The 21,839-nt window shown below is 38.6% G+C and overlaps 2 protein-coding genes across 2 annotated transcripts in view; both read right to left on the reverse strand.

Annotated features, from left to right (window-relative positions):
- Positions 1 to 297: 297 nt before the first annotated feature.
- Positions 298 to 11,417, reverse strand: mfsd4aa (major facilitator superfamily domain containing 4Aa). The gene is made up of 10 exons (XM_057362016.1): positions 10,796 to 11,417; positions 8,123 to 8,321; positions 6,729 to 6,965; positions 5,898 to 6,063; positions 4,672 to 4,787; positions 4,414 to 4,587; positions 2,941 to 3,088; positions 1,624 to 1,694; positions 1,408 to 1,528; positions 298 to 731 (listed from the first exon to the last, which is right to left on the reverse strand). Exons 1-10 carry the CDS (start codon positions 11,029 to 11,031, stop codon positions 616 to 618), a joined length of 1,584 nt encoding a protein of 527 aa, XP_057217999.1. The 5' UTR covers positions 11,032 to 11,417; the 3' UTR covers positions 298 to 615.
- Positions 11,418 to 12,965: 1,548 nt separating this feature from the next.
- The window catches only part of cdk18 (cyclin dependent kinase 18), a 49,394-nt gene continuing 40,520 nt past the window's right edge, over positions 12,966 to 21,839 (reverse strand). The window contains exons 14-16 of the mRNA XM_057362042.1: positions 15,377 to 15,467; positions 15,126 to 15,203; positions 12,966 to 14,572 (exon numbers count right to left, since the gene is read on the reverse strand). Coding sequence (XP_057218025.1) covers positions 14,538 to 14,572; positions 15,126 to 15,203; positions 15,377 to 15,467 — 204 coding nt within the window. The 3' untranslated portion in view covers positions 12,966 to 14,537. The remainder of the gene's footprint in view (positions 14,573 to 15,125; positions 15,204 to 15,376; positions 15,468 to 21,839) is intronic.

Raw genomic sequence — 21,839 nt, forward strand, 5'->3', positions numbered from 1 at the left:
ATTCACCCACCTGTACTTCAGAGGGACCATTAGACCTGGATGCGCGACACAATATGAGGAAACTTTTCCAGGATGGCAATAAAAGGCATTTTCAACATGGATGTTGGTTTCGAGAAAGAAAAAATTGGCAACTAATGTATAAACAAGTTGGATGGCCGGGAGAATTATGGTAGAGCAAAGAACAATCCTCCGGAGTTTATCTACTTTGATCCTTTCGAAATCATCACTTACACACAAGCACCAACTGATCGACTTGTTTCTAACAATAAGCACAAAACAATTTCTGTTATACATATAATTTGTTTTATTGCACAAAGTTTCACTGAGCATAATTATATTGTGACGTCTACACAATAATACAAGATCCTTCATCGCATTGTTCATTTATCAAAAGTATTTAAATACAAAAATAAATCTTTTGTTCAAGATCTCTGATTTCTAACACTTCTCAGTGGCTTATTATGCTATAAGATCAAACCTGTACATCGTCACTGACTTGCATATTAGTCCACAGATATGTTCTTTTGATGACAGGAACGTCAACCGGTCCTTCGTCCCTTTACGGTTGTCATATTTTCATCCATCGTCTCGGTGGATGACCTCCGAGCGCTTTTGCTATGGATCGATTGATGATTTCCGCTCGGGGATCTCCCATGAGTTCAGCACAGCACCAGAGCAGGTCTTGATCCCGTTTTCCTCGAGTCTTTCCATCGGAGAATTATTGGGCAAAGCTGTATGAAAAAATATCAAAAAGGTACATTCTCAAGGGAAGTCTGCATACGGCAAATAAACTGTGAAAGTGGTTCGGTAAACTAAACAGAATCTGTTTGCGGTGATGATTAGTTTACTTAGTTATTATTGTTTCATTGAGTTATTAGTTTAATCATTTGTTTTGATTGTATCAGTTAATAGTTTAATGAATTAATCATTAAGTTGGTCAATATACTTTGCAAAGTAGAAACGAAATCTATCTGGCGAATGGATTTAAATATGGCAGTGTATAAGAAGCCGAGTTTGATGATATACTTTCTTTGGTTGCAAATAGTTTTCTTTTTAATTCGGTAAAATATTTAAAGCTTCAATTTGTAACTTTTTTGGTGACATAAAATAAAAGGGACTTATTAAGTACATTCTTAACTTCACCCAGATTTCCAACCATAAGATGTTATCAATAATTTATCATTTCACCTGTCAAGTACAATTTTGTGGTAAATGTCAGTTTGACGTCATTCAACTTTAAAGACCTTGAAGTTTATGTTTCAAACACAGATGGCGTTCTGGTCTCTCAGCTCCGTTAAACACATTTTACCACATTTAGGTTCATTCTGATGAATTTCACACAACAGCAAGTCAACAGACTCTCTAAGCCCAATTACAGGTAATGTGTGTTTGCGGGGGTCGGCAAACCTTCAGTGAAGCTTTTGTGATTTTGCTGAACAAAGAACAGCAATATGAATATTGTAAATCCCAAGCAGCCGAAGATCATTCCGCTCAACAGGAAGCTATAGCTGCCGCGATTGTGCATCACCTGCGGCCGGAAAAGACATCAATGAAAACGATTACGAAAACGGTACAAATACAAATAATGTAGAACATATGATCCGTTGAGGTGCTCAGACTTACCGATCCGACAAGAACCTGAAGTAACATCTCTCCCATTCCTGCACTGGTTACCAGAACAGCTGTGGCGCAGCCTAAAAAGAGGATCATGTTAGCATTAGCAGCGCTCAAGGTCGAGGGTTCGATTCTCAGAAAACACATCAAATGTATAGTGTAAATGCACTGTAAGTCGCTTTGGATAAAAGTGTGCTAAAGTGCGTAAAAGTGCAGTGGTTCTCATACTGCGTTATGCGTTGCGCCCCCTGGTGGTGTGACTTGAGAGGAATTACAATTTTGTAAATACAGAATTTGCGATATATGTGCAATATTAGTATAGTTTTACGCATAATAGTTCACGAACACAAAAACGAAGATCAAAACAGCATAAAGTAATAAATTCACAGAATAATAAAACAGAGCTGTCAAACGATTAATCGTGATTAATCGCATCCAGAATAAAGGTTTGTGTTTGCATAATATATATCTGTGTACTGCGCATATTAATTTTGTATTTATAAACAAAACATACACATACTTGTCTATATATATATTAGAAAATATTTAAATGTATTAATTTATATTTACCAATAATTTAAATTCTAAATAAAAGTTTATTAATTGTTATATTTTCTTAAATATATGCATTTATGTGTATGTGTTCAGAAATACAAAATTAAAATGCACAGTATACCGACATGTATTATGTAAATGCAAACTTTTATCCTGGACGCGATTAATCGCGATTAATCGTTTGACAGCCCTAAATAATATACAAAAAACCCACTTGATTTTATTGTTGTAGCATGCGATTAGTTTGCGGTGAGTAGGTTGTACTTGAAATGTCTAAATGTATAAAAGGTTTTACTTCATCTGAAATCTTTGAGAACCACTGGCTTGTTATATGCCGTCTGTTCATTTTTGCCTTTTCCATAGCGCATGATTTAAACATCTGCTAAACCTGCAACCGGTCGGTGAATTTACAGCCCAAACCAGCAGGCCCCGGTGAGGCGGCTGACATACATTCATTACTAATATTTTTATCGCTCTGCCCTAACCGTCCCCTACAGCTAGACTATGCCGAGGGCGCTTAGTAATTAGCCATTTATCTCCCAATACTTCATACCCCCGTGGCTCCGATCGCTGCGTACAAAAGGAATGTCTCTGCCGTAAGATGCAACACCTGTCAAGCCGAGCCTTAGCGTTACGTCAATAGAAAGGATTAAGGGCGTGAATCCGTAGGTGGGTCGTGTTGCTTTCAACTCGGTTGTAAATCTTGAGTAAATACTGAATAACTAGAATCATCCAAACGGCAAAACAGTAGCTGTCTGCGTCTCACAGTACCCTTGTATTCCAGGACGTCTTCGGTGAACGCGAGCATGCAGGGGTAAATATTGCTGATGAAAAGGCCCAGACAGCAGGTGCCAATGAAGAGGAACACGATGCTGTTTGAGAAAACCAGTAGCAGGAGAAGCGTGACTATCACACCCACCTAAACAAAAGAAGAAAGGTTTGCATTTGAGACCAACACCTCGCTCTGTCATGTAAGAAACAGAAGTGGCCCGCCGTTACTTTTAGTGCCAATGAAACAGCGAAAGACAGAGTTTGGTCACGCCAGACAAACAAATCTCCAATATGGACAGGAGAGAGCAGGATGCAGAACAAGGATGTTTGTTTCTGTCCACAGTTTCCCGTGGTGCACTGACGGAGGAGGCACACCTTTATGGCCCCGACCAGTTTGCAGATTTTGAATGCGTAAAGCGCTTTATGAGATTAACTCGACACGAATCTGTCGAGAGTCTGAGGAGAATAATGCGCAGACTGTCAATCAAATAGATCTTATTAATAGATTTTTATTTCGGTAAACACAGGAAAAACATTTCAAGTAAACAGACGGTGATGCTGGTCTGTTTTTGGTCAATTATCTAAACATCCTTGCAAGTTCAGTTCCCTTGAGTCACAAAATGACACGCGCAATTATATCTGGATTTCACACATAATCTAACCGAATTTTGTGATGGCGAAGAAAAGCTTCTTGCCAAAGGGGTAACAAAAATAAGCGTTTTTCTCGGTTTGAATGAGACATTATTTCTCTTAGCCCCGCTGGCAAACAGCGTTTTCTTGTTTAAAAAACATTTTTAGATTTCTCTGAAAGCAAAACATAAAATCGCGTTTTATTTTGCGTCTTAACGTGATAGTTCACCCCAAAATAAAAAAATCTTCATTTATTCACCCTGTCATTCAAAGCCTCTGTGGAACTCAAAAGGAGATATTTTGAGAAATGTTCTCAGTGGTTTTGTGTTCATACAATGGACGTCAATGGGGTCGAATGTTGTGTGGTTACCAACATTCTTCAAAATATCTTCTTTTGTGTTCTGCAGAAAAAAGTCAAACTATTTCTTATTAAGACATTTAGATCATTGAGTTGGAAAACAAGATTTTTTTATAGTGTATTGCTTTAGTTTAACCATCTGCATTAGGTTTGATCTCTGTTGCAGTTTATTCCGAACAACAGACAGGAAGATGCTGTCTAACTGGTGTGCAAAGCGATGAATCATAGTTCCTTTGTGTGCTTTACTGGAAGGTGTCCTAAAAAGAGTTGATATTACACAATTAGACAGATGCTTGTGACTCTCAGTTATTGGCTAATCCTTATTATTGACTTTTATGTTGTTCCTGTAGTTCTTAAAGGATCTTGGGGTCAGTCCCAGGTAGGGCACATACTGATCAAACATATAGCTTGTAATGCACTGTAAGTCGAAAAAAAAAGCATAAAAGTGAATGTCATGTCAATGTTCAGAGAGGGTAAGATCGTACCTGACTGACGGTTAGGAGTCGGATGGGCTTACAGCGATAAGACAGCGGTATAGCAGACAGACGGCCCACAGTTATGGCCGCCCAGAAGACGCACGTCAAGTAGCCGGCCGTCTTGTGAGGTAGATTCATAGGGGGCGACACCGCGTAGGCGTAGACAAACCCTGTGTATGAGCCCTGAGGTACGTGAGATGAAATAAAACATGAATTCAAGTAATTAACCCAATGGTTTTAAATGACAGAAGTGCTAATCCTGCTTACCACGATACCGTCAGAGAAAAAGAGCACCAGACCCCCGAGGATATGAATCCCAAAGAAAGAAAGAGGAAGCCCGTGCTTGTTGCCAAGGAGACAACAGTTGAACATGTCTATAAGGCCTGTGGAGATGACAGGAGGGTTTGGATATACAGGGGGAAGATTACAAACGTGTCCTTTTCTTGCTTTTATGAACGACGTATATGTTTGGCTGTTGCTTAAATACAAAGGCGCACAAGAATATGTTCACAACATCGACAGTCACTGTATCCCATAATGCAAATGAAGAGACCATTTCAAAATTTCACTAAATCGCCATTTCTAGATGTATTGCGCTCATTCCAGTCCAGTGTCTGTTGAACAAAATCAAACCTCAGGAGTGACACAAAGTCATCCAACAGCAAGTGAACGACTGACAGCACGACAAGACACATGAAAACTGTGATACTAGTACAAAGTATTTCAATTATTTAAAATAATTTTTTCTGAACTTTTCCTAAATACACGTACAAACATTACTGTTGTGTTGCTTAAAAGTGAATACGAACTTGTTTTCTTTGCAGTATTTGAGGTCTGAAAAAATACAGTGCATCATTTTCTGCAAATAAATGCAAATAGAATCATATGACACGGATAAAACAAATATTATGGTTTGTTTTAGATGTAACGCAATGTGTATACACGATTTAAGGTTCAAAAACGCTGTATTTTCCGTTCATGTTTGTATCTCCTCTTTGCCCCGCCTCTCTGAAAAGCGAGGTGCGCTATGATTGGCCAGTTAACCAGTGCGTAGTGATTGGTCGAATACTGCAAGCGTGTGACGGTACGATACTTTTATTTTTTCGTGTCTAATACATGCATGGGCAACTTATAACACACCAAAGACACAGAAAAACACGTATTCGCGCCATATGACCCCTTTAAAATGTCAAATTTGGGAGAAATATCGTTAGTAGCTCACAGAACGAAGCAAAAGCGATCATTTTACCTAAACACATATATAGTCAATTCAGAAAAACTGAAAATAATTTTGAAATGGTCTCTCCGCAGCTGTATATTCCATGTGTCAAACAGAAGTAATGAGTCTGTCTCTCTTGACTCATTATTTGACTCAATTAGCGTAAGTTAAGGCTTTTTTCGAACTATTTTTTAAAAAGCAATATACGGTATATTTTTCATGATATCCAGCAAGTACATATTGGGTTCAATCCAAACAAAACTATAAGTCTTACTTTTAGGCTTTTCGTTCTGATGGCCGCTGTCATCTAACTGTCCTGTGGTTCCCCAGGTTTTCATCGCCAGCACGTCTCCATCTAGCAGGCGACGACTGTGGTCCGAAGCACATGAAAACACCCGTTCACGGTACATGAGGATTAAAATTGCGATGGGTACAGGCAGCTACACACAGAGATGAGAGCGAGTCATATAAACAGACATACCATCTATCTGTCTGTCTATCTATCATGAGAGAAGAGGGTGAGATTCGATATTTTTAGCCTTATCAGCCCTAGTTGTTAGGTTTGACACTTATGTTGTGAGTACACTGCACCATCACTATTTATATACTATCAATATCCAATTCAGGCAAAGCAGATACAGCTGAGACAACATTATACTCGATGGATATGCAAAAATTGGTAGATGGAAGACAGTTGCCAAGGAGACGATCTTGATTAGTTTCTTTTATTCAAATTCAACTCTCCTTGCTGGTCCTTCATCTGACATCACGGCTGAGAGAACATTTAGTACGCACACTACTGTCATACAGCAGGTCCGGTTTTAACACCAATCATCAAGGGAGAGTTCATGCCAAAATGAGAATTCTGTCATTAATTCATCCTTGTTTTGTTCTGCAGAACAAAATTAGAAGATATTTTGAGCAACGTCTCTGTGACTTTGTATTCATTCAATGGAAGTCACCGACATTCCTCGAAATATCTTCATTTGTGTTCTGCAGAAGAAAGAAAATCACGCCGTTTTGGAATGGCATGAAGGTGAATAAATGAAAGAATTTTCATTTTTGCATGTACTGTTCCTTTAAGACCCAGACTGATCTCTCTTACGTTGGTTAGAGCCATGATCCAGAAGGCATAGGACACATTTGTGCTGACTTCGCCGTCGGTGTGCAGGTGCACGTTGGACACGTTGTGAACGTGTCTGCCTGCCAGCTTGTTCCTCAGATGTCTTAGTGACGTTGCATTCGCGCTGTTGTTTCCGATCACACAGTTGGTCTCCGAGAGGAATGGGTCGGCGATCAGGGGACTCACCAATGCCCCGAGACCTACAAAGAAGTGAAGAGCCTGGGAGAGATCAGAGAGGACCAAGACAGAAGAACAATCAACAGCAACGTTACCAGACTGTAAAGTTTTAAAAGCGGAATAATTATAAAATGGATAGTTGATTGTCTAAAACCTAAAGTTAACTTCCATTAGTAGTAGTAGTACTTCCATTTGCCACAGGTTAAATAGATGGTTCATGCAAATATGATTTTTTTTGTCATTCCAAACCTGTACGACTTACTTTCTTCTGCAGAAGACAAAAGAAGATATTTTGAAGAATGTTGGCAACCAAACAACAGTGGCCCTCGTTGACTTCCATTGTATGAACACAAAACCACTGAGACATTTCTCAAAATATCTCCTTTTGTGTTCCACGGCTGAGAGAGTCATATACAGGTTTAAACCAACATGAGGGTGAATAAATAACTGTCCTTAAGTGATTCATGCCTTATTTTGAAAGCTATGTAAATAGTAGGGATGTAACGGTATCAAAATCTCACGGTACGATAACACCTTGGTGTAGTGTCTGCGGTACAATATTATTGCATGAGATAGGTCAAATGACTTAAAACTCCCTCTTATAAAATAAAAAACTGCACCATCCTTGACGGAGGTAATATCTATATATTATCATTTCATACAGTCATGTGACCACGATAATATTGAGACAATTTTTCTATTGCGATACCATCAGCAATATTGAATATCAGCATGAAGTACAACAACACTTCTGCTTGAGCGACATTCCAGAAATAAATGCTTAAGATGTCTTAGATCCTTCTCAGTATAGTGCAGGCGTTCGTATGATGTATTTTGCATTTAGTCTACTTTACAAAAATAACACGGTAGAACTGGTTCTGCGCACACACCCAACTCTACTAAGCACATTCTGTACGAATCTCAGGGGAATTGTATTATCCTTAAGAAAAAGTGCAGCTTGGGCTTTATGGTTTACCCAAAAAATAACAATTCTATTATTTATTCACCTTCATGCCGTTCATAACACGTATGACTCTTACTTCTGGAATACAAAAGAAGATATTTTGAGAAATGTCCATACAATGCAAGTCACTGGGGTTCAGTGTTCTTTGGTTACCAACGTTCTTTAAAATATCTTCTTTTGTGTTAGATAGAAATATGTATTTAGACATTAAATCAGGCCAGATTTGAGTGCCCACCTGCAGGAATACAGTGGAATCTTTCTGGTAGATCTTGACCAGCTGTAGGTTAGATATGGTGTCAATGACGCCCATGGCAAGACCAGACACTGCCAGGGCAAATGCCAACATGAGTAACTGATGGCATAGCGGGATGATGGCAAACACCACAGAGATGATGAGAGTGGACACTGCCAATGCCGATAAAGAACATGAAAGCCTGAGAAAAAGGAAACAATGTGCTTTAAATGTAAATAAAACTCATGCGACCTGCGAGGGACGACTGTTTCTACTCTTTATGCAAACGCACCTTTTCTTTTTAATGACCGTTCATTTCCTTGGGGGGTCAAACTTTTTCATGCTGTTACATACAAAGGAAAGTTTCTGACATCCTCAACGTGAAATATCCTAAGGCAGGAATACCACTGACTTTATTTTCACCTTGGCCCAATAAAATTCTGTTTACACGACTTATCAAGCGGCACTACAGCTACATGCTAGTAGATATCTAACACTCTCCTACATTCATGCCAGATTTTCATTTGTTTTGTCAGTCTTGAGTTTTAAGCAACAGACTCACTGACCAAACGAAACGAAACAGAATGTTATCTTGTTTAAATATATTCAGGGCTGGCGGTCATGAAGGATGATAAAGGTTAGGACAACCGGACGCAAACGTATGCTGATATTCATAATGTTTTAGACAGCTGGAAATGGCAGAAACTCCATGTTGGAGGAAATCTTTAGCAACTAATTTGTCCTCAAGAATTGTTTTTTGAAGAGTGGTTGACTACAAAAATCAACAGCGTAACACGTGTAAAGATGAATCCAAGGAAGGAATGAGGCGAGAAGAAGAAAACACTAAACAGTAACATCAATACACTGCGAAACAGAGACGCATTTTCATTGGCCGGTATGAGATTTTGATAGTATGATAACTTTAAGCAAAACTATCATTTTAGTGTTGTCAGTATTACACTTTTTATGTCTGCATGTACAAACAACTACCTTTTAACCGTTCTTATTTTTAAGCAACATATAAAACATATGTGTTAGGTGAAAGTAAAGCCTTTAAATGACAATATTCTTTAAAAAATGTGGGCCTATTTTTGTAATATATATTAGACGTAAACATCAAACATTGAATTACACGATTTAATACATTTGGTGTAAACACAGCTCACAGCTTAGAAACGGTATCACAGAAAATGTTACTCTTTAAATCCTCGGTCACGGGCGCATGCCTAGATTCAACTTAGGTATTCGGTTGTTAAAGGGATGGATCACCCAAAAATGACATTTCTGTCATCATTTACTCACCGTTATATAATTTCATAGCTGTATAAATTACTTTGTTCTGATGAACACAGAGAAAGATATTTGGAAGAATGTTAGTCATTTTCAGTTGCGGGACATCATTGACTACTATAGTAGGAAGAATTAAATGGTAGTGAAAGGTGCCCGAGAACTCTTTGTTTTCCTAAATTCTTTAAAATATCTCATTATGTGTTCAACAGAACAAAAAAATACAATGTATTTTTTCCTACTTTGCTATTTATAACTTACTTTATGATTTATAACGTATGGCACGTGTTCAACCAGATACCTATCTTTGTCTTTGACTCAAATAAATTATAATTGTATGGCCAAACACATCTTGAAAGAAAGGATTCAGGATATACCCTACACTATTTCTAGTGTTTTCTAATAGATACAGAAACCCAAATGAACTAACATGTGTCAACAGATAAGCATACCAATAATTCACAAACACTTGAGGACTTGGGAAGCCATGACAGGTTACAGGCTTGTGGTGAGATTTTTGAGTACAGAGAAACCAGACATTTCCCAAGTTTAAGATAAACGCAACATGAACAACATGTTCTGTATTCTGCATAAACCTTCTGTATTAGGGAGAGAACACGCGATGCTAAATATGTATTCACATAGTTTATAAAACGCATGACATTTAGCTCACACATGAAAGAGTTGTTTATCATGACACACATCTTTGTCTGCCATGCAAAAAGCCTTCATGTGTTTTCGTGGCTCGAGTCCATAGAATTAAACACTAAAACAGTATGACTTTAATAAGCACATGACCACAACACAGACCATGAATGGGTTCTTTGGTTACAAACTCTCCAGACTGATCAGTCAATGTTCTTAGAGAAAATCAAATAATGACGTCATGATGACTAAAAGCTGCCAAAACACAGTTTTTCAATTTATTTTATTAAGTTTAAATGATGCATGAAAAACAACTGATCGCATAGGCAAACATATACACTTTCCCATTTTTTTTTGAGCCGAGCAATTAGTGTCATTACTTTTATTTGTTTTCTTTTCGTTGAAAGGTTTTTGAAAACAGGTAAACAAATGAAACTTTGTCCACTTTTGCTATCGTTGTTAGTATAAACCAAGTGATATTAAACATTTTACTTAACGTAGAACAATTCACAATAAAAGGAGAAATAAACCTGCAATCTGATCTACAGTCATCAAGAATCAGAATAACATTTTACGCACACAATCTTAAAGTTAGATTAAAGGTTGACTTGTTAGAGAATATTTTAAATATACCACCAGTAATAAATATAATGTTTTGTGTTCACACCTTTTGAGGAAGTAACTAAAATAGCAAGTGTGTTATATTTACATGAGTGATATTCGTCTCTTAATAATAACACTCACGTTTTACTGAAGAATCCTCCGATGGTGCTTCCAATAAAGAGGAAAAACTGTTGAGAAAAGAAGACGAGGGTGATCTCCTGTAACGTGGACTGGGTCTGACATCTCAGGTCCAGTATGGTCGGACCCAGAAAAGCGACACAGAGTCCAAAACTGAAGAACACGCTCCAGTATGTTAAAGTATGCTGCCAGTTATCGCGGAATAAAGCGCAGATCCGTTCGTTGATCAAATGCTTCATACTGGACAAACTTCGTGCAGGAGTTGTCGAAGTGTTTCTTCAACATTACACAGTGACATTCATCGTTTTAGGCGTGAGAAAAAAACTCCCAAAGGAAGACACGCGTGTTTGTGCGTTGAGTTTAAATAGTAATGACGTTTGTCCGATCATTGAGTCGTTCACTCGAGTCGGTTCTATTAAGTGATTCAATCGAACCGATTGGCGAAGCGTTCGTGAATCATTTGGCTGTGCAAGAGAACTTGAAGAGCAACTCTGCTTTTAGAGTTTGATCGTGTACGACGTGTTGATAGAAATACTATTTACAAACAATTTATAGGGTAGACTAATCTAATAAGACAAACGCTAATGCTGAATGGTAATAATAATTATGAATAAATATGTTATATTTATTTGATCTGTCCAGGGTGTTTCCAGCATGCCAAGAGATGCTGGGATAGGCCTATAATATAATATAACATGTAAAAGTGTAATACCTTTAGCTGATTTACGAAAACGTTCATTAACACGCCATGACGTGGGTATGACGTACGGTGTTCGTCTCCGCCCCTTCGTCCATGGCTCCGAATCTGTTGAATGAATTCGCTTAATGGATCTGTCAAAAGCGTTTGATCTGTATAGTTTGGTTAAAATCATGGCTAGACGAAAATCCGACTTTTGACTCGAAAATGTATATTGCGCAAGTCTCCAAAACAGAATCATTCCGAAGTTAATTGCAGGCATCGGAAAATACAAGATGGTGTTCAGCAGGGGTCTTCAACCGGCCCATAGGGGGTCCGCGGTGGAACTGCAAGGGGTCCGCTATAATTACTGTTTACTCACAGGCAACTTTTTGTTAAAAATGTAAAGCATGGGTACAGAAATATTACAACCAATGTTCTCTTTAAGCTGCGCACGTGCGCGGACTCATTGAATCTCCCGCGCAGTGACACTTAATAAAACGGCCTGATTTTACAACAGAATGCATAAAATCTGCACTAATTTCTTTCGCATCCAGAGACAACCTCTACCTCCACTAGAATAATCTTTGTGCAATTAACCAGGGTCAGTCATCTCATTGAAGCCTTAATAAAAACTAAGGTTCAAATAAATGTTTAATTGTCCATCTCACAGTAAAATGAAAATGTTTGATGCTGCAAATCCCTTTAAATAATCAAGCAATCTATATTAAAAACAAAAATAATACACAGAAATGTATTAGCCTAACATAATAGTGCAAATGCAATGTCTTAACATAATATTGCTGTGGCAATAGGGTTGTTTCTATTTAAATAGCCCCGTTTACAGTATAAGGGGGTCCCTGCTCCATGCATCTCTCGTCGGGGGTCCTCGCCCCGAAAAACGTTGAAGACCCCTGGTGTAGGCTACTAAAATAAAATCAATAGCAATGGACCATTTGATGCAATATATGCGATTTAGCCTAAAAATATATGCCAAATAAACTGAATTTAACAAAATCGTATGCATAAAAGACAACGTTGCCACGCAGGGAATGACATCTGGGACGCTTTCATGTTATTGCTCAACCGAGCCGATTCTCTCAAATGATTCGGACTTTCAAGCATCGTGAAACAAGAGAAGACAGGTACACACTGAAGTGCACAGGTGTGTTTTCCACAGCTCGACCCTCCCACTCAATGCATTCTAACTAATACACGCACAGGTTTCTGGGGCGACATTAATATTTATACTTTTTATTTATTCTTGCATTTGCATCTGACAGGTCGGATTAGTTCTAGCAGATCCCGTGCTATATAGCATGTCAGCGATGCTTACATGCACACCTAACGTTTATTTATCTGTGAAATCTGATAAACAAGAGGAAGTATAGTCACTATTATGCCGCCTAAGCCAAATATACTTTGTGAAATGTACCAATACCAAACAGACAGTAAGCCTATTGTTAAAATTGTTAAAAGAAAATAAATTGTTCCCAAAGAAGTTCAACTGTTTGCATTTTGTGTCATTTCATATTTATTTAGTCGATTATGTAATTACTTTTGGCATTTTCGCAGTCACAATACATTCAGCATCAGAATATCATAATAGAATAGACAAATCACACAAAATATTTAATATCACATTTCATACAAAAATCTAAATCTTTTATAAAACATTTAGATGTCATTTAAGATCGCCAAGGTCTCGTCCATGGCAAAAAATCACAGAGAATAAAGAAAACACTTGTCAAAATACATATATTTATATATTAATTCTTTTCAATAGAGTATTTAAAATATTTGTATTTACCACAAAACACATAAATTAGTGCCACTGCTGCAGTGATGTTAAATCTAAATCTCTGTAAGTCATAATATATTATAGAATTGACTCTGATCTATATTTCTGTTCCTCTGTGGCCTTGAAAACATCTAGCTTTTCTTTCTGCAAAAGTAAGGTGTGCTCAGTCTCATTCACAATAAAGAGTCATAGTGCTTTCATATTCAACTACAGGAGACGGTAGAAGGTGAACAACATCAGGACGAAATTCAAGAGGACACTTACATGCCATGTGCAAATACAAAGTAGCAATTGGCTTAAAGTGTGAATAACATCAGATTATGTGCAATTACTCGGAAGGAACGAGATCCTTCGTAACATTGAAGTAGATGGTTTTTTAAAGGCGTAATATGGACCCATCGTCTCTTAAGGTCTTCACAAGGCACCTTTGCTGATTTCATAATAGCAACTTTATTTTTAAAGGTGCTGTAAGAGATTCCTAAAATCCTTTAATTTAAAAACCATGTTTAGCTTTTTAGCCAATTATAAACCTTTATGTAAACCGTAGTTCAAGCTGGCAGATTTTGTGAGGTTTGGAGAATCAGACACCAAGTTTGATCACTTACAACATCTTTAACATCCCAAGGAATGGTAATATTAATTCAAGTACTTCTTAAGAGGGTTTTCTACTCAATGGTTCAAATACTAATGATGGATTTATACATTTGTATCAAATATTATAATATTCAATAAATATTTGTTAAATAGACTGTAATGTGACCTTGCGCTATGATTTAAACACAAATGGCAAAACAAGTCAAAACTCAAAAAGAAAGCTTCACTCAAGTAATGGGAAAAGTAGGACACAAAGCTGTTTCTTCCACACACACACGCGCGCGCGCTTAAGACTAATTCTATAGATCTGAACACATGAAAATACTACGATAGATCCAGATGGAGAAGAGACCGAGTTCAACTTCGGTCTCCCTGATGGATAAATTGCAGTCACTATCTGCCTAACACTGAGATTCAAGAATAAAACCGTTGTAGAGACTGCGGTGGAGATTTAACAGCGTTTAAAGAAACAGCCAGAAACTTGCTTACATGGTCATTTGAATCAGACGAGATGTTTTCTGAAATCTACGACTGATTTGCTTCTATCGAGTCTGTTTTCCAAGGCTCAGACTGAAGCACGTACCGTTGTAAAGTGTGTATGAATGAATGCATGCGTGTGTGTGTGTGTGTGGCTGAATTTGTTCTGGTGGTTTCTTGACGCTTTGATTCTTTCCTCAGAATATGCTTTGTCTGCGGTTCTTGCCTCGACCTGAAGAATTGAGAAAATGGCCGACGGTTAGACACATCTACAACTTAATAAGATTGTCGCTTCAACAAAAGCCCTGTTCTATACAGAAAACGTCATTATTTCATTTGATAATGGCTGTATAATATAAAATGGCTATCGTAAGTGGGCAATCCTGAAGTATTATAAACATTTATAGTTATTCTTTTACAGGAATGGAACCGAAACCACATCAACTGCTTCAATTGTCTGGATTCAAGTGCCATCAGGTCACGTGTGGATCTTACGTCAAGACCAACCCAGATGTCTGTTTGCAAACAATGGGTAAGTAGTTCGCTACTATCTTTTGTAGCTCTATAAACGTTATAATGCAAATGATTGTTTATAAACAGGTTAACAGATTTTCTGCCGAGTTCAGAAATGACAAAAAATGGACAAAAATAGGCAGAGCTCGGAAACTCTTCGCTTTAGTTATGCTTGCTTATGTGTGTGATGTGAAACAGGCGTAATAGATTACAGGATTGAAGTGTTTTTGCATGATTTTGCACTCTGATAATAAAGAGACCGAAGTGAATACCTGGAGGCTGGAATACTGAGCTCCTGTGTCCCGGATCCTTCTGTAACTGGATCTCTCTGAGGGAAAACACTGATGAGGCTGGAGAGTTAAACACAGGCCAGTGAGGTTAACACACACGCGGATGAGATCTGAAATCGATCTGTTGTCTTATACAATGACTTGTTTATTGTCTTCAGGTTAGAAGACAGACTCGTGCAGAGCTGATGTTACACAAGGAGATTCTTTGTAAATGAACATACAAATGAACTTACTCTCTGGAATGGCGTGGATGATCTCGCCCAGACTCAAAAAGTAAGAATGTGTCAAAGACGACTCGGCAGATATCCTACATTTGGTGTCATACTGCACAGAGTTGAAAAAAGGAAATATGTTACACATTAAAACTCAGTGTGTTACATTTTTGTAGTGTCTTCTGCGCTTCGGATCTAGCTACACATTTGGGCATAAAATGGCACCAGAAGTAAACTGTATCTAAGATAAATGGTTAGACTAAATATTGAAAACGTTTAGGCTATTTGAAACTTTTCATTTTGGTTAGCCACGTTATGATATATAATTTTATTATATGTAAAAATGTAATGTTAACTATCAGCAACAAATAAATAAATGATATCTAAAAATATAATGATATAAACTAAAGACTGTTACAGATTTTATAATATCTTGACAGGTCACATTGCGCGACATGGATCTAATAAGCTTGGGAACGACGTACACTGTACGATGATGACACCTCCTGAATCTAAAGGCTCGTACACACCGGGACGATAATCACACGCGCTTATCGCCAGTGTTTTTCGGCGTTCATACCCAAACGATTTTCACTGGCGATGAGCCGAGGGAACGTGCACATTCACTCCCTGACATAGATGGCGCTTAATGAAAAACAGAAATACCCCGGTGCACAAGGTGGCGCTGCGCAACTTTATGCTTCTGACACTCGCTTGTCACACAGAAGAAGAATTCATTTTGCTTCCTCTTCGTCAATCGGTGCTTGGCAAGACCATTTTGTGCTTGAGCGCCACCAAGTCGTGTTTTACTGCAACTTCAGTTTTACTGCTCCAGGCACGTCACTATCGTTGGTCGGCCAGTTTTTAACGCGCCGCGTCAAACCAAAAAAATTTTTTCTTTTGTTTTTTAAAAAAAATTACGCTTTTACGCCTGCCGTTTTGCGCGTCGGTGTGCACACCCTTTTCCACCAAGGCAGTTTCAGTGCTGTTTCGGAGCCAGAGCCTAGTTCCAAATCGGTTCTTTGTCTTTCCACATCCAAAGCACCAGCTCCGAACCAGAAAAAGTGGTTCTTATCTAGCACCGAAACGTTGCTGGGCTAGAAGTAAGAACTGCTTGCGTCAGGTGCTGGGGGCGGGGTTACCGTGACCAGGGGCGTAGCAAGCTTTTCAAAAGTGCGGGGGATGGATGTGGTTTGTTTGTTAACAATAAAAACGATGAATACAATGACAGAAGGGTACAAAAGGTATAACATACAAGATATAAAAAGCTTCCCATTTAAATGAGTGATACTAGAACTTGGTGGTAAGCTTCATAGTGACATGGGTCTGACAGGACTGTGACTGCTAAATTTTGCTTACTTGCGGGATATATAAAAAAAATGCCCACACAAAGCTTTTTCTCTGGTGGTATAAATAATGTAACAATTTACTGTTTTTAATCATTAAAATAATATACACTTTTCTTTCATAGTTCTTCAACAGGTATGCAAACAATGACATCATTTCTCACTTTTTTCTCCTCAACAGGTAACGTTACAATCAAACACAACAGGTAAGTATCCACAAAAGTATTTAGCTAATCAACAAACATTGCTCAAAATATCAAAATCAATTGCACTGGCAATAAACCCATAAATACACTGCTTAACAATGACAATTTGTCCCTCCTCCTCGTCAATTCCCTGCCTTCTTCATCACAGTTACTTTATACATTGCATGCCACATACATAACTGAATTTAGCTAGCTGCTGAACAATATCCCAATTAGCAATTAGCATTAGTCTAAAAAACGAAATACAGAAAACACTCGACATGTCAACAAAACATAAACAGAACATCTTCCCAAACACATATCAAGCTTATTTAAAAACCTTGAAAGCATAAACACTCATTCAAAGTACCTGGAAAAGGGAGATGTAAATAACCTTAACCATAAGTTCCCGCCTCCTCAGCACAAGCTGACCGATAAATCTAACACAACTAGAGACGCGGGACTTAAGGCAAAACAGCCAATCATCAGCCGGTCACACTCAAAGCCGGTGTCATGTTTGAGAGGGAGGGGAGAGGAGGCAGCCGCAGCGAGCGCAGGCACAGAGCGGCCAGAGAAACTGAGGAGCGACTGCTGTAAGGCGGTTGTGCAAAACTGCGGAAGAACTGCAGAAAAAGTGCGGGTGTTGAACCCTCTCACCGGGGTGCGACGCCCCTGACCGTGACCACTGACCGCCATTTTTGAAATTCAATTCAATTCACGATGGACGCAAAACAAAAGCAACACTGGTCTGAGGAAGAAACGAACTGTTTTCTTGCACTCTGGTCCTCTGCAGATGTACGCTCGCAAAGCCATGAACATCACAAGCAACGCAACGTCCGCCATTGTTGATGGTGTTTTAAGTTGGGCGCTAACGTTGCTGGGAAAGATGAGACGTAGTCAGTGACGTATGACCTCGCTCCCTTGTGGCTCTCTAACCCGTGGAAAAGCAAACCAATTCTTAGCAGGTTCACCAGTGGAACTAGCTCCGAACCAGCACCCGGTTCATTCTGGTGGAAAAGGGGTATCACACTTTGTTTAGTCACGAGGCGTTAAATAAACGCACGCAATTATCGTCCCGGTGTGGACAAGCCTTTAGGCTACGGTGCAAGTTAGAAAACATCACCAGCGTGCGCAAATTGTAAACAAACGCATCAACATGAATCACACTTTGGCAGTTGTGCTTTTCATGCCTGCTGGAAATAAAGAAGAGGAGGCAGCGGAAGAGAGCAATATTATTATTATTTATTTATTTATTCGCCTCCATGGCGTTACGATAGGTCCTACGATCAAGACACTGATTTGACACTGCCAGAAAATGATCGCAGGCTGTCTTTGATCGCAAGATGCTGACAACGGCCGTCCGTCAGGCTCTCTCACTTTACGACGTAGGACCAGCGTTTAGGAGCCACGACCACAGAAATTGCCACGGTTGTCATCTTTCGTCTGGGACAGCCCAAAATCGTAGAATCTGAACCCGTTTTTACGTTTGAATGGATACCTAGTGCGCATGCGTAAAGCATGGTTCGCATACTGAAGATTTCCTGCTGTTCGTGCTCTTTACTAACGACTTGATTTGCGCATCACTCCTTTGACTTGTTGATCCCTGAGCTATGAAATGGTTTTTAATAATGAAGCAGCCATCACTCCTGTCATCTCACCCAAAGTTATAAAATCGTCTCCAGTGAAGTTTGGCGGCGTTTCATGCGAGCGGGGTGAATTGCGCGAGTGTGACAGCGCGATCAGTCAGCGGGGTTTGATGAGAAACAGGTGCGCGCTTCGGACTCATTAAGGGCGCTGTCACGATTAACGAATCGCGTGCTCCGCAGCGCGCTACAGTCTTTTATCATACTGACAGGTCAGCGCGCACTCACGCTGCGTGCGCGCCATCAGAACGCGCAGAGAGAGAGAGACGCGCTTTTCTCTCTGCACACAGATAATTCATTCTTACGCGCCAAACCTTTTGTATCTCAATGTAAATATAATTATTGCTAAAAGATAATTATACCCCATAAAAACCTTTTGAATTTTACACGTGGTACAGATGTATTTTCTTTAAATGTATATTAATATGGTAAGTAAGCTTATTGTCTCATAGTATGTCTTATTGTATTGTCATTTTGTATTCGTAATTTTTAAACGTTTTACATATTTTGGGGATCGTTGTAAAATTGTGACGTTTTTGGGGTGTAAAGTTATGATACCATGTGTGACTTTACCATGAATAGCCTTTAGTGCTACTGCTAATATGGCGTTAAATATAAATAAATACATTTTTTTGTGTTTGTAAATGTAGGTTAATGAACCATTTTGAGAACCATTATCACTCAATTAAAAAAAAGGAAACAATACTATGGGTCACATGAATCTTATATTTAGTTTATTCTCTTTTATGGTCAATGAATAACACTCAAAATAGTGTAGTGTAGAGAGAGTTTGTATCACTTTGGCTGAATGAAAAGTGCTAAATTCTTTACGATTGTATCATGTTTGTAAAAATAAACGGATATTTCACCCAAAGATAAAATTCTGTCATCATTTACTCACCTCCGAGTTGTTCCGAATCTGTATATATGTCTTTGTTCTGATGAACACAGAGAAAGAAATTTGGAAGAATGCTTATAACCATACAGATCTTGGACCCCATTGACTCCCATAGTAGTAGAAAATACTTTATAATTGAACACAAAAGAAGATGTTTTGAAGAATATAGGACAGCAAACAGTTCTGGGGCGCTATCGAGTACCGTTGTCATTTTTCCTACTATGGGAGTCAATGGTGACCAAGACCTATTAGGTTACAAGCATCTGTCCAAATATCTTTCTCTGTGTTCAACCAAAAATAAGACAGTAATAGGCAGTAAGAGTGAGTAATTCATGACAGAATTTTCATTTTTAAATTATCCCTTTAACACAATATCGATAATGAATCTTGATGGGGTTAGAAATCAATCCCTCTGAAAGTCATCACAGCAGTAATGTTCCTCTGCGTTGTCCTCTAGTTGTGGTACGGATACTGCTATTCTCCTAAATTTAGAAAGGGCTTTAATACATTATCTTTATAATTATCGTCCTCTGTGTGAAGGGGTCTTAACAGTCACACCGCAGTGATTAAAGAATCTTTAGCCTCCGTTGGTCCAGTTGATCATGTCACCCAGCATGATCTACACAATAGTTCTCTGAAAGGTCCTCATTCGTCTCTCTAGCTGAGTGAGGTGTCGAGGTGTCAGCCCACGTTTGTTTACCTGTGTTGTGATAACGCTATAATGCTCTGCTCCTGACACCACTGCCTGTATCAAACTAATTGGACCTGGAGGAGAGCAGGCGGAGAGGGAAGTCGACACTATAATTAGCTTCCGAGTTCACTCCAGCTCGCCAGCGAAACTCCTAACAAGAGCTTTTCTCCCGCTGGGGATTTCTGGGAGCCAAGACGGAGTCTGTTCCATAGTATTAAACTGCACCACACAAGCCTCCGGTCACTGTGTGTGTGTGCGTGTGCGTTTATTAGATCTCTGACAGATGAAAGTGTGCCTTTATCCTCAAGATTGACCACTATTGTTATAAAAAACAGACACTTTGCAGTGAGGTCTCGTTTATTAACATTAAGGCACTAGCTGACATAAACTAACAATGAGCAATTGTTCATTGTGTGTTCGTTGGGCATTAAATAATGTTGATTTATTGATTCATTGTAAAGTGTTTTATTTTTATACAGTTATTTTAAGTGCCTGATAACCAATGCAGTTTTCCTTTTAGTTTTTGTATAAAAATAGAAATCTGAATACCGCTTTCGAACGTATATTTGGATGACATTTATCGATATTAAAGAAATGTTAACCGTAGAAAGTGATTGTCAGGTAAAGTTTGTCAAAAGTTTACTAAAACATTACAGACTTTCATATGATGTTTTGGTAACACTTTACATTACGGTTGTATTTGTTAACATTAGTAAATGCATTAGCTGACATGAGCTAACAATCAGCAATGTAGTTTTTAAGCATTTATTATTCTTTGTTAGTGTTAGTTAATGCCAATAAAATGGTTTATGTTTCATTGTGTGCTATCTAATGTCAATGGTTACAACTTTATGTTGGAGGAAACTTTTAACAATATATTTGTCCGCAGGTTGAAGATGTTTTTTTGTAGAGTGCAGAATGTTCTGGTTGACTACAAAAAACAACAACGATGTAACACGTGTTAAGGTGAATCCAAGCAAGGAATGAGATGATAAGAAGTTCTTCTCAGGTATTGAAACTAAACAGTAACATTACTGCACTGCACTGTTTTTGTTAATATCTGTCCCACTGACAGAAATGTTGAAATTTATTGCGCAGGACTCGGATTGCGTTCGTACTGCACGCTCTGGATAAAACATGAGATTCCTTTTCATTTCCACCCCAAAAATCTCACCAGTTTGAAGTGGAAAGCCGTTGAAATTCCCTCCCCAGACACCCCACATTCCCCTTCATTTCCAGCCCTGGCCGTATGTCGTCCTCTGATGACCTCTTTCAACCGCAGGACGTTTTTCTGTTAATTGCTGTCTTGGTATTACCGGGCTTTTGGATGATTTTCAGACTGTAGAGGTTTTGTTTCTGACCTCTGACACAGACTGGTAAACCCCCCAAGATTGTAACATTTTGTCTTTTCTTATATCGGGTTGACATGAGGATGGCTTTTAATAGCATGGCTACGCAATTTTCACTGGCTACGCCAGAAAAGTTATAGCGGCTATAGGCTGTAGTGGATGTATTGTAAAGTGTAAAGCAACAATTTGAAGAGAATCTTACTGTGAAAGTGGATATGTTTATGGATGGTTTCATTGGACGTACGCTTTTACGCTATTTATCTTTTATGTCATTTATATTAATATTGTTTTGTGTGATAGTTATATTAAATAAACGATTTGTTGAAAGGGTCTTGTAACTTTGTCGCATTTAAGGCCCTGTCCACACGAACA

This window comes from Triplophysa rosa, linkage group LG20 (genome assembly GCF_024868665.1).
Source record: "Triplophysa rosa linkage group LG20, Trosa_1v2, whole genome shotgun sequence".
Lineage (NCBI taxonomy): Eukaryota > Metazoa > Chordata > Actinopteri > Cypriniformes > Nemacheilidae > Triplophysa > Triplophysa rosa.

Bases quoted from the DNA above. Each gene is read 5' to 3' on its own strand.
- mfsd4aa (XM_057362016.1), bottom strand. From the start codon at position 11,031: ATGAAGCATTTGATCAACGAACGGATCTGCGCTTTATTCCGCGATAAC. The intron at 4,588-4,671 runs GTAAGCAGGATT...CACGTACCTCAG, and splicing joins TTTTCTCTGACGGTATCGTG to GGCTCATACACAGGGTTTGT. The intron at 3,089-4,413 runs GTACGATCTTAC...TCTTTTGTTTAG, and splicing joins GACTCCTAACCGTCAGTCAG to GTGGGTGTGATAGTCACGCT.